General features: G+C 33.5%; 1 protein-coding gene across 1 annotated transcript; it reads right to left on the bottom strand.

Moving 5' to 3' along the window:
- Window positions 1–1685: 1685 nt before the first annotated feature.
- Window positions 1686–2603, bottom strand: LOC131151006 (uncharacterized). Its single transcript, XM_058102157.1, has one exon. The coding sequence runs from the start codon at window positions 2249–2251 to the stop codon at window positions 1712–1714; it is 540 nt and encodes a 179-aa protein (XP_057958140.1). The 5' UTR covers window positions 2252–2603; the 3' UTR covers window positions 1686–1711.
- Between the last annotated feature and the right edge of the window lie 11465 nt (window positions 2604–14068).

Raw genomic sequence — 14068 nt, 5'->3', positions numbered from 1 at the left:
AAATGTGCACCGATTTAAGAACGAAAAATATATTTGGATTCCATATTCAGTCACCAACATTCTAACAAGAGTGGATTTGTCATTTGGGCGTCGTAGACACGACTCCTGGGATAAGGTAAGGATAATGAATTTTGTCAGACATATTTTAAAATATTCCGGATTAAATATAAATATATAAATTTAATTATATTTATGTAATTTAAATATATGCCTGGATTTGGGGATATTTTGGAATTAGATTAAACTGCGAGAATTTGATCATATTGATATTTTTAAATATGTTAGAAATTAAATTTAAATTTGAGAAGTGAATCATACCTGCGTTTTTAAAATTTAACTGGTTAATAGGAGCGTGTGAGCTTAACGATATTAGGATAGTAATTATTTCGGAATTTAACTAATTAAGCTAAAATATATGGTTACAGGGTTTTGTGTGAACGCTGCAGACATTGTTTTAGACATCACCTACTTCTGGGATCTTTCCTACTAATATAAAAGTAATAAAATGATATAATGAATTATTTTTTAAATTTAAGCTAAATGACATAACCTTGATTAAAAACTCAATTGGACTTAGGAATAATATAAGTTTAAATTTAACTCAATTTGATCTTTGGTGAAGAGTGAGAAAAATTCAAATATATATATATATAAAATTGTGCTCCATTACAAAAACAAGAGAAAGAAAGAAGACATAATATATAGTGCATACTATTCTTTAATAGGAGGATAAGATGAAAAAGGTTGTATGAAACTTTATGGAAATCTTTTCCTCTAAGGAAGAAAAAGAAATATGCCAAACAAGCTACCTGTAGTTCAACTTTTTCTTTGATGCCAACCTAATTAGTTCATTCACTTTTTGTAGGTCCATTTAACATCTTATGCTCTTCATATTCTTCAACAATAGGTATCTTTAATTTATGTCTTCTTTCTTTCTCTTGTTTTTGTAATGAAGCACAATTTATATATATATATAAAATTAAATATATAATTTTATTGCCACATTTATATTTTAATTCCAATAATAAGTTGAGTCAGACGTGGCCCAAACTCCTTTCCTCGGCCCAGCCTTGGGGTAATATGGAGTGGGCTTAGCCTGATTCAACCTGGTCCAATTTGTCTGGCCTGGCCCAGGGGGTTAATGGGCTTCATCATTTTTCTTTTGGGTTTTAAAAACTTGAACTTTAAAATATTCAATATTTTAAATTTAACAAGAGAGATAAAAAAATATTTCGAGTTGGTTTAGTTATAGGAAATAATTCATTTTTATTTTTTAAAGAATCATAAAAAGAATACACTATTTTTCGATCTTTCAACTTTTTTATATAGGTTTTCAAAAATAAGAAATAATGTAACATTTTTGTTACTCTTCGAAGAACAAAATGTAAAATGCAAAAAAAAATATTATTTTTTCCTAACTAGAATATGAACCATGTAGTATTTGAGCTGCCAAAGTAAATATACATAAAAAAAATTAAAATGCAAAGAAATTTTCATCAAATTTGGCTTGGTTGACCAATTTTTTTTATTAATATTTTTTAAAAAATAAGTAAAAGACACTTGCCTTTATGACATTTCATTAAAAGATAAAGAGCTTATTTGAGATTTTAAAAATGCTATAAATATTTTTTGAGATTTGTAAGAAAGTCACATTTCTCCTCGGAGAAGGTTTGCAAGGTCTCGAGTATTAGATACTTAATATTTATTTCTCTTAAATACTTTTTATGGGTACAAATGAATTGATCTTATCAGTTGACAGGAGACTATACATGATCAAATCCCTAATCTTCCCTTTGTTGAAGCCATACTTTCTCAGCAGCCCTTCTTTCATAAATCCTACCTTCTCCAGCACCCTCTGCGACCCCTGGTTGTCCACCTCCGCCAGAGCCTGCAACCTCACTAACTCGGGCATTTCCTCGAACGCCTTGCCTACGGCCATCTTCACCGCCGCCGTGGCTATCCCCTGCCCCCAGTGCTCCGCCGCCACGGCGTACCCGACGTGGGCTCGACACCGGTCGGCGCCCGATTCAGGCTTGACGGAGACGTACCCGATGGAACGGTCGTCCAGGCATATGGATCGGCGCCACGGGTGGGGGATGGCGACCTCCTTGAGGTAGTTTAAGGCTTCTTCTCTGGAGGTGATGGAGTCCCATCTCAGGTACCGAGTGACCCTGTCGTCGCTGGCCCACGACAGGAAGTCGTCGACGTCGGCGAGCTTGAAAGGCCGGAGAGTGATCCTCGACGAGTCCATCGAAGTGTACTTTTAGAAACTGGAAAGCCCAAAAAGGAAACGGAAAACAGGAAAACCAAAAAAAATATGGCGAAATATGGGCTAACTGGGACTAATCTGGAATTGAGATCTCAATAGAGAAAGATATCAAATATCTGAAATTTCTTTTTGTATATTATATAGATGATCCCATCCGGAAGGATATGATTGGGAATTGTTTGATCCGGAAGTACATAATCAACTTAGAATTGGAGATAGCTGTTTGAAACGTTGTTGGAGAGGAAAAACAATATACTGCTTATGTAGGTTATCCTTGAAATGCCATAATGTGGAAAATTTTGGGCCTATTTAATTGTGAAAATAATTTTTATTTTTATTTTTGAATTTTCTAATAATTATAATAAAGTTAGCTAATTTCTTAATTATATAATATTTATAAAAAATAAAAATAATAAAAGTTTGTCATCATTTTTTTGTTAAAATAATTTTTTTTTTGAATAACTATAAATTTTCCACCTTATTTTTAAATTTTCTAAATTTATACTTTTATTATTTTCTAAATTTATAATTTCTTGGTTTGTGTTTGTGGGCATAAATTCTACCTACCATCAAAAGCATTGCTTTGCCTAAAATATAGTATAAAATTATATTGAATTTCTTTCAATTCTACACAAGTGTAAATTCAATTCCAAAAATTTACGGCCCCAAATATGATCTTACTAGTGAAAACCCGTGCTATGGAGGGGGGATATTTCAAAAATATTTCATATATGAAATTATCAAATTATTAGTCCATAGAAAATATGGAATTTTAGTTTTATGTATCAAATTACAAAATTTAGCCATGTTATTAGACATAGGCCTTGAAATTTTGACAATATTTTTTATATGTTTTGAACATTTTCTTTAAATTCATCTTTGATAAAACCTTAAAGTCCCATTTAGAACTTGAAAACATTAGAGAAATAAAAGAAAAAGATGAAATAATCCAATTTCTCATATTTAGTTATGAAATGAAGGAAAGTGAGAAAAAAAAAAAAAAAAAGAACAATAACAACAACAACAACAAAATCAATTCTTAGCCTTACTAAGTGGGGTAGGTTATATTAATCGTTTTCCTCCAATTTATGCGATCATGGACCATTTCTTTTGATAGATTCAAGGATATTAAATCTTTACTCACTATCTCCTCCCAAATTATTTTAGATCTACCCCTATCCCTTCTACTACCCCTCCACAGTAATTAAGTCACTCTTCCTCATAGGTGCACTAGGTGGCCCATGTTGCAAGTGTTCATACCATCTGAGTCGTCCCTTCCTTATCTTATCTTCAATAGAAGTTACACCTAACTTACCACGAATATGTTCATTCATTAATTTATCTTTCAATTTTATATCACTCATCCATCTAAGCATTCTAATATTTTATTTTTATTAAATTTTAATCATATTAAAACAAATTTCTATTTAATTAATATTTGGTGCAAGAAAAATATGATAGAAAACAGGTTTCTCAATGAAAAAATTTTGATTTTGAGCATTACTAATATTTATTTTTCTTAAATTTTAATTATATTAAAATAATTTTTATTTTAATAATATTTCATATAGACACAAAATATAATAGAAAACATATTTCCTTGTTATTTCTTTTTCCTTTTCCAATCAAATCCTTAGTCTAAATAGATACTAAGTGTTGAGCTACTTTTTTCAAATTTCTTTTTAAAAATTTGAAATTGTACAATAAAATTTGTAATATAATAGGCTGACTAAATAATTTGAAATTGACTGATAAGCAAAATTATTAATATTTTGAAATTGTATAATAAATTTATAACTTAATTTTGGTAGCAACTATTGATTGAGATCGTACAAATTTTAAGATTTTATTAACTGCAACATGATCTTGCAAGGAAGATACAAAGATCGAACTTTCAGTCAATTTATTTCCTATCACGACCTGCTCATTTTTCCCACGTATTTTTATTTTTATTTTTTTATACTAATAATATCATCATAAAATCAATACTATATATTCCACAATCCAGTTCAGCAGGTCCCCATCCACCTGGACCTGTGGGTACCAGGGATATAACAAAACATACAGTAAAAGCCTACGCAGCAGAAAGTATAGAATCATATACCTCTCATCATAATGTGCATAACATATACTAGAGTACTACAACTACTAACTCTCAGTATATACAACCCAAAAATAAATCTAGGGACAATTCCCTCAAAATATAAGTGTCCCTACCAAAACTTACCCTTCGCAGAGGGTAGATAAACAACACTAATTCTGCGGGGCTTTTCCCGCTCTCCTATCTGGGGCTCCTGAAAAGTTAATGAAATTTAAGGGTGAGACACCTCTCAGTAAGAGAAATAAACTAATACTAGTGTGTGGTAACATGAGTAATTCGTGTTTAACATATATCATATATAACACATTTAGTATTGTTTCATCAAATCTGGGAAAACATAGGTATATATATAAATCAATATGGCAGAACATACTGTATTTCATAAACATAACTCATCTCATATCATAATAATAACATAAAAACCATCCTGATAGGTTAGCTGGCTGTTGTCATGTATTACCCCCACATGATTGGGTTGTGTGGCCCGAAGGTGGGACCTGACAATGGTTGGCCGACCACTACCAAGTCAATAGTCTAGTCTGTAGGTCCGATGGGTCTACCTAGACTAGTCCGTACACCAAGGGCGATAACAATACACTTCTTGAAAATAACCACATCGACCATCCAATCTCACACCACTCCGTACAGCGACGTTAACACAGATATCATGATCACGAAGACCATGGACACATAGCAACGGTACCGTGCAAGTGCTAGCCTAAACCAAGCCAACTAGATTCTGATATCATATACATATACTGAAACCGTGATACATAAATATCTCATATCATTTATTCTCACATTAATCATATCATTTTACATATATACGTGTATCATGAAATCATCGGCCCGTACGCCAGTATTACACATTTTATCATAACTCGGCCTGTACGCTAGCTACACAGAGTACAGCCCGTACGCTGGCAAATCACAATCACATAGCCTGACCCGTACGCCAGCTACACATAGCACAACCCATACGCTGGCAAATCACATCACATAGCCTGGCCTGTACGCCAGCTACACATAGCACAGCCCATACGTTGGCAAATCACATCACATAGTATGGCCCGTATGCCAGCTACACATAAAAAAAATCTCAACCCGTACGCCGGTTTTTCATCATAAAAATCCGTACCATCCACATTCCCAGAATACAGTATATCACAACATTTTTACTCATGCCACACAACAGATTTTCCACATATTCAACATACGATCCTTTTCACAGTATTTTACAAATATAAAACATATATATAAACATTTACATTTTCCGTAAATCAAATGCTAAGTATATATATAAGCATTTTCTCAAAAACAGAACTAACTTAGTTTATCCCCTTACCTGATCCCTGAACAGCCCCTAAGAAACTCTTCCTTGCACCCGCAAGGTTCTTAACTCAACACCCCTGAAATTGAAAACTCGCTGAATTAAACCCTAGTATTTCAACGTGTATAACATTTCTTATATCTACCATTAAGTCAAATTTGACTTAAAAGCCTTACCTCAACTCAGGGATGATTCCCAACGTTTCTAATCAAGACCCCTGGAAACAAAAATCCCCCGTATTAAACTTTAATATTTCCATGCGTAGAACGCTTTTCTCAATTGTCAAAACTTCAAAAATTGAGTAAAAAGTCTTACCCTGGATTTGAGATGGTTTCCTCCTTACTTTCACCGACGATCCGCTCCGGTAGATTTGGAGAGAACTTCTCCAAGAGCGTTGTGGTGACTTCAGATTGTCGATCCGGCAAAAATCTGGCCCGAAATCGACGAAAGGAGGAGAGAGGACCGAAGAGGAGAGAGAGAGAGAGAGAGAATGAAAATTTCTTAATTGTTAAGTTAAAATCGGATTTTTCATATTTATAAGCCCGCTGGATTTGTCGACGAGTCATTCACAAATTTTGTCGACGAAATCCACCCTTCATCGACGAAATTCAGTCGACTCAAAAACCTCTCTCGGCATTTTCTCGTCGACAAAGCCCTGTGTTCGTCGACGAAATCTCTTAAGCCTTCGTCGACGAACCCCTGTATTCGTCGAAGAAATCTTGCTGAACTCCCTTTTTGTTTTTCCCTTCCGAAATGCAATGTCGTCGACGAAGTCTACGGCCTCCTTTTGTTTTCGGTTTCCATTTTCCTTTCCTTATTATTTAAATTTCATTTTAAATTCGGGTCGTTACATTTCCTGTTATAAAAATTTGAGTATGAAAGGCTAATTAAATATGTGGTCAGCCATTAAAATATTTATTTAAAATGTGATTTTAAATTTGAAGCTTTGAATAAATTGTAATTTAATATTTTGAAATTGAAGAAAAATTATTAATATTTTGAAACAGTAACATGAATTTGTAACTTAATTGTGAAAAAAATAATAATTAAATTATTTTTTTATAATAACAAATTGTATTTGAATTAAAATATTTTGTAACTAATACTAATATAAATTGATTTCTACCATCCTTATTATACTTTTATTCTACTAATTAGTGGAAGCATAAATTTATTTATAATTCTTAACTTGAAACCACATCCAGCCATAAATAAAATAGGTTTACTTTAAAATAACCTCGTAAATTTATAATTTAATTTTTGAAATTGTATGATAAATTTATAGTTTAGTTTTTTTTATCAACTAATGATAAAGTAATTCAAATTTTTTATAATTAAATCATAATTGGATTAAAATCAATACAAAGTTTAAGACTTAATTACCACAATATGAGCTTGCAAGGCGAATGGGTAGATTGAACTTTGAATTTATGCATTTGTTATTATAATAATTCGAGAATGAAAGGTTAATTGATGAAAAACTAATTAGTTGCATGACCGACTATTAAAACACTTACTCAAAATGTGAATTTAAAATTTAAAACTTTCCATTAAAATGTAATTTATTAAGTTAATTAATATTTTGAAACTAACCCTCATATAAAATTATTCATATTTTGAATTTGCAAGATAAATTTGTAATTTAATGTTTATAATAACTAGTTATAACTATTTTTTTTTTTATAATTGCTAATCGTAATTGAATTAAAATTTTTTATAACTGCTAACATAAATTAGTTTTTACAATCTTTATTTTATATATTTATTTCATTAACTAGTGCAACTATAAGTTTGTTCATAATTATAATCTTGAAATCGCCCTCTGCCATAAATAAAATAGATTTATTTTAAAAGCAACTCATGAAGTTATAATTTAATTTTTAAAAATGTATGTTAAATTTATAATTTAATTTTTGATTGTAAATCATATTAAATTAATTAAATTATCTTCTGAATAAACCATAATTAGATCAAAATGTACACAAATTTTTAGACTTAATTAACCATAATATGAGCTTGCAAGTGATATGTTGATCAAATTTTGAGTTGACATGTTTGTTGTTATATTATTTTGAGTACGAAAGGTTTGTTAGTTAACTTAGTTAACTATTAAAAACTTTTATTAATGTGATTCAAGAATTTGAAACTTTTCAATAAATTATAATTTGTTAAGTTGATTAATATTGTAAAATTGACTCATAAATAAAATTATTAATAGTTTGAAACATAAATTTGCAATTTAATTTTTATAACAACTAATGATAATTAACTTAATTTTTTTAAACTACTAATCGTTATTGGATTAAAGATTTTTTGTAATTGCTAATAAATTAAATTTTTGAAATTGATTGATAAATTTATGAACTAATAAAGAATCAATTAATATTTGAGCCAAAGGGTTAACCAATAACAATTAAGAAAATTAGCAACCAAACAGTCAGCAAATTAATTAAGAATTAATTAAATGATTTAAAATTTTAAAAAGCTTAGAATCCACATTTGAAGGCCTGTGGGAGTTGACTAATATTTTAATATAATTCTGTAGATTAATAATTCAATTAATCATTTTAGTAACTGGAAATAATTGAGTTAAACTTTTTTGTAATTTAAATTTTGGTAACTACTATTAAAAGTTGATTCGTGAATAATAATATAATTAAGAATTTATGTAATAATTGTTCATAAAGGAATTAACTTGTAAAATAATATAGAAAAAATTCGTATATATAAAATGATTAGTATTTTGAAGCCTTCCAATAAATCTATAATTTAATTTTTGTAACATCTAATAATAATTAAATTAATATTTTTATTATTTAATTTTTTATTTACTAATGCTATTCATATAATATTAGATATTTTATTTGAGTTTTTAATTTCTTGAGAATCAATGAATCATGTTTAGGAAGTGATCTAGTGGCAAGAGTGTTTATTAAATTATATGTATCAAACTTCTCTTTATAATAAATGAATTAATAATTTCACAACCACTAATAATTAAATTAAAATTTTTATAATTTAATATTTTAATTGCTATTGATAATTATATTGATGATTTTTGTAATCATTGTTAATAAATGAATTAATTTATGAAGCGATAAGTAAAATAATTAATATTTTGAAAACTCTTTATAAATAAAACAGTTAGTCTTTTAAATCCTCCAGTAAATTAATAATGTAATTTTTATAGCATCTATTAATAATTAAATTAATATTTTTTTGTAACCACTAATAATATTTAAATTTATTGATTAATTCATTGATACTATTCAATGTCATTAAATATTAGTATTATTTTTTTAGTTTCAGTGTTATAGAAGTGTTTTTTTTTTAAGTAAAATAAAATATTAATCCAAATATGAATGAGAGAGTCCATTTTATATAGGACACAAAATAAAAGTAACTTACTTTAGTCAATGCAAAATAAATACGCATAAGTGAAAGTAAGCAAATGTCATAGTTGTCGCTTAATTAATGGAGAGTAAAGGAGAAAATTAAAGGCTAACTGATTAAGGGTTTAACTACAAATAAGAAAGCAATGCGTGTTGTTGTGTGTAATTCAGCTGATTGCTAATTCTATTTTCAGTTTTTTATCAAAGCATCAACTACAATCACATTTAAACGAAAACCTGTTTATTTTAATATGTACGTGTATGCTAAGCCTGAACAAGAAAAATATTGTATACACCAAACCAATGTTTAACCAATCAACAATAAATTTAGCAAAATGTAAACATGCCACAAGAACAATCCACAAGAACACATTTACGTGGTTCGACCCAAAAATTAACCTATATCCACAGCAGAAACTCACCTTCGGAGAAACTATATTAAATCCGGCAGAAATAATATACATACACAGATTTACCCTTTCTTGGCTTACCAATCTCCTTTGGAAATTAGCCCAAGAACGACCCAAGAAAGCCCTTCTTCGCATCTGCGAAGAACCCTAGGCTTCTTCCTATTCTTCTCCCTAGTTTCCCTAAAAGAAACCCTCCCAAGAAACTAAATCTGTGTTTACCTTGCCTTACCCTTGCGTGAACCTTCGCTGGAGGTTGGAGATACCCAACGCCGCACCCACCTCCTGTCGTCTCCCTCTCCCATGCGCTGTGCTAAAGGATCTCTCTCGGCAGGTAATGGCTTCCTCTCGGTTGTAGGTCTCCCTCGCGCTGGAGAAGACACTCGCGGTTCTGCAGGCAGAAGCCTCGGCTGTGCTGAACCCTTTCTGAAGCTCGAGTGAAGGAGCCTCCTCACGGTTCTCTAAAGGAAGCGGTCTCTCTCAATCTCTTCTGAAGCAAAAAAAAAAACTCAACCCCCAGCCCTCTTGTTTTCATTTTACTTATTTACAATTAACAAGATGGCAAATTACATCAATGCCCCCTCATAATAAACAAAAGTAAAAGCAAAAATGCAGCAGCCATTGGATCTCTCCAACTAAACGGACGGCTTGGATTTCCTTCGATGAAGCTTGACACTCCAACAATTCTCCACCTTGGCAAGCTTGTGACCCTTGCACCTCCTTAGCATCTCCTTTGGCGGTTCCAGCAAAACAAACACTAGATGTCACGACCTGCTCATTTTTCCATATATATTTATAATAATATCATCATAAAATCAATACCACACATCTCACATTCCAGTTTAGCAGGTCACAATCCACCTGGTCCCGTGGGTACCAGAGATACATCAAAACATGCAGCAGAAGCCTACGCAACAGAAAATGTACAATCATTTACATGCCATTATATCATACATCACAATGTACCAGAGTTACTACAATCACTGTACTTCCATATATACATCCCAAAAATGAAATCTAGGGACAAATCCCACAAAACCTAACTATCCCAATCAAAAACTTACCCTTCGCAGAGGGTAGATAAACAACACTAATTCTGCGGGGCTTTTCCCGCTCTCCTATCCGGGGCTCCTGAAAAGTTAATAAGATTTAGGGGTGAGACACCTCTCAGTAAGGGAAAAATAAACTAATACTAGTGTGTGGCAACATGAGTATTTTGTGCTCTACATATACCATACATAACATATTCAATACTGTTTATATATTAAAACATAGCAGAATATACTGCATTTTCATAAGCATATTTCATCTCGTATCGTAATAATAATAACATAAAACAATCCTGGTAGGTTAGCTGGTTGTTGTAATGTATTACTCCCACATGACAAGGTTGTGTGGCCCGAAGGTGGGACCTGACAATGGTTGGCCGACCACTGCCAAGTCAATAGTCTAGTCTGTAGGTCTGATGGGTTTGCCAAACCTGGTCCGTACACCAGGGGCGATAACAGCACACTTCTTGAAAAATAACAACATCGACCATCTAATCTCACACCACTCCGTATAGCGGCGTTAACACAAATATCATGATCACGAAGACCATGGACACATAGCAACAACACCGTGCAAGTGCTAGCCTAGACCAAGCCAACCAGGTTCTGATATCATGTACATATACTAAAATCGTGATACATGGATAACTCATATCATTAATTATCAAAACATTCATATCATTTTTCACATATACATATATCATGAAAATCATCGGCCCGTATGCCTGTATTTCACATTTTATCATAACTCGGCCCGTACGCCGGCAAATCTTATCCACATAGCGCGGCCCGTACACCGGCAAATATATCCACATAGCACGGCCCGTACGCCGGCAAACATATCCACATAACACGGCCCGTACGCCGGCAAACATATCCACATGGCATGGCCCGTACGCCGGCAAATCACATATATATATATATATATATATATATATACAAATATCTCGGCCCATACGCCGGTTTTCCATTATAGAAACCCATATCATCCCCATTCCCAGAAAACAGTATTTCACAACATTTTTATACTCATGCCACACAGAACAAATTTTCCACGTATTCGACATATCATCATTTAAACAGTATTTTCCAAATATAAATCATATATATAAATATATTTATTTTTCCTGAAGCCAAATGCTACATATATATACATGCATTTTCTCAAAACAAAACTAACTTAGTTTATTCCCTTACCTGATTCCTGAAAAGCCCCTAATAAAATCTTCCCTACACCCGCAGGGTTTCCAACTCAACACCTTAAAAATGGAAATTCTCAGTATTAAACTTCAGTATTTTCATGCACACAACATTTCTTATAACTAGCACAAGATCAAATATGGCTTAAAATGCCTTACCTCAACTCAAGGATGATTCCCAACGTTCCCAATCAACACCCTTGGAAACGAAAATTCCGAGTATTAAAGTTTAATATTTCAACATGTATAACACTTTTCTCAACTGTCACAACTCCAAATATTGAGTAAAAAGTCTTACCCTGGATTTTGGATGATTTCCAACTTGACTCCACCAACGATCCACTCCGGCAGACTTGTAGAGAATCTTGCTAGGAGCGTCGTGGTGACTTCGGATTATCGATCCGATGTAAATCTAGCCTGAAATCGACGAAAAAAGGGAGAGGACCGAAGGGGAGAGAGAGAGTGTGAGTTAGCTTCTTAATGAAGCTTTAAAAATCTGGATTTTTCCATATTTATAGAACAGGGAATTTCGTCGATGAGCTTGTACTTCGTCGACGAGTCCTTCACAATTTTCGTTGATGAGACCCTGTATTCGTCGACGAAATTCAGGCTACCTCAGGACCCCTCTCGGTATTTTCTCATCGATGAGCCCCCTGTGTTTGTCAACGAATTCTCTTAAGCCTTCATCGAAGAATCCCCTGTATTCATCGATGAAGTCCTGCAGATCCCCTTTTTTCGTTTTTCCTCCCAAAGTTCAATGTCGTCGACAAACTCCTTCTGTTTCCGGTCTCCATTTCCCTCTCTTTATTATTTAAATACCATTCTAAATTCGGGTCATTACATCCTCCCCACTTCATAAAAATTTCGTCCTCGAAATTTGCCATTCACATAACTCGTCATCCCTTAATAAGGAAAAATGGTCTACTTATTTTATTACTTACCCTCACTTATGGCGAAGGAATATCGTGGTTACATTCCGAGTCTTGGGAGATTACATATACAAAAGAAAACGTCTCCCAAAACTAAAATGCTACTCAAATTAACCATTACATGTACCTGCAAAAGAAACCACTTAACCACTTACTTTTATCCACTCAGACCTCTTGAAATAAATGCAGATATCTCTGCTTCATCTGCTCCTCGGGTTCCCAAGAAGCCTCTTCTACTGCATGATTCCTCCACAAAACTTTTACATGAGGAATTTTCTTATTACGTAGCTCCTGTACTTTCCTATCCAGAATCTGTACTGGTACCTCCTCATATTCCAGTGAATCACTAAGCTCTAACTCATCGTAACTGATGATATAAGAAGGATCTGAGACGTACTTCCTTAACATAGCAACATGGAATACGTCATGGATCCTGGATAACATAGGTGGTAAAGCTAGTCTGTAGGCTACTGGCCCCACTTTATCTAGAATCTCAAATGGACCGATAAACCTAGGACTAAGTTTACCCTTCTTCCCAAATCGCATAACCCCTTTCATCGGAGCTATCTTTAGAAACATGTGATCACCCATGTCAAACTCTAAATTCCTGCGGCGATGGTCAGCATAACTTTTCTGTCGGCTCTGAGTTGCACTGATCCTGTCTCTGATAAGCCGAACCTTATCCCGCGCTTGCTGCAAAAGCTCTGGCCCCACTACTCGCCCCTCACCCACTTCATCCCAAAATAAAGGAGAACGACATCTCCTACCTTATAGAGCCTCAAATGGTGCCATGCCAATGCTGCCTGATAACTGTTATTATATGCAAACTCTACCAGTGGCATGAACTAAGTCCAACTACCCCCAAAGTCAAATATACACGCTCGGAGCATGTCCTCTAATATCTATATCGTCCTCTCAGTCTACCCGTCTGACTGAGGATGGAATGTCGTACTAAACGATAACTGAGACCCCAGAGCCTCCTGCAAACTCCTCCAAAATCGTGATGTAAATCGCGGGTCTCTATCTGACACAATTGCTACTAGCACCCTATGAGAATGTACTATATCCCGAATGTAAATCTTCGCTAAATGGTTGAGGGAGTAGCTGATCTTGATAGGTATAAAGTCGGTGGTCTTAGTCAAATGGTCAATAATCACCCAGATGGCATTTTGGTCATGTAGTGTCGTCGGCAGTCCTGACATGAAGTCCATCGATATATGATCCTACTTCCACTCTGGGATAAACAACGGCTGCAACTGCCCTACCGGCCTCTAGTGCTCAGCCTTTACATGCTGGCACATCAAACACTGGGCTACATGCTTGGTGATCTCTCTCTTCATACCACTCCACCAGTACGACTCTCGCAGATCTTTGTACATCTTCGTACTACTG

Source organism: Malania oleifera, chromosome 3 (assembly GCF_029873635.1).
Source record: "Malania oleifera isolate guangnan ecotype guangnan chromosome 3, ASM2987363v1, whole genome shotgun sequence".
NCBI classification, from domain to species: domain Eukaryota; kingdom Viridiplantae; phylum Streptophyta; class Magnoliopsida; order Santalales; family Ximeniaceae; genus Malania; species Malania oleifera.
Note: the sequence above shows the minus strand (reverse complement) of the source record. Positions and strands in the feature narration are given on the sequence as shown.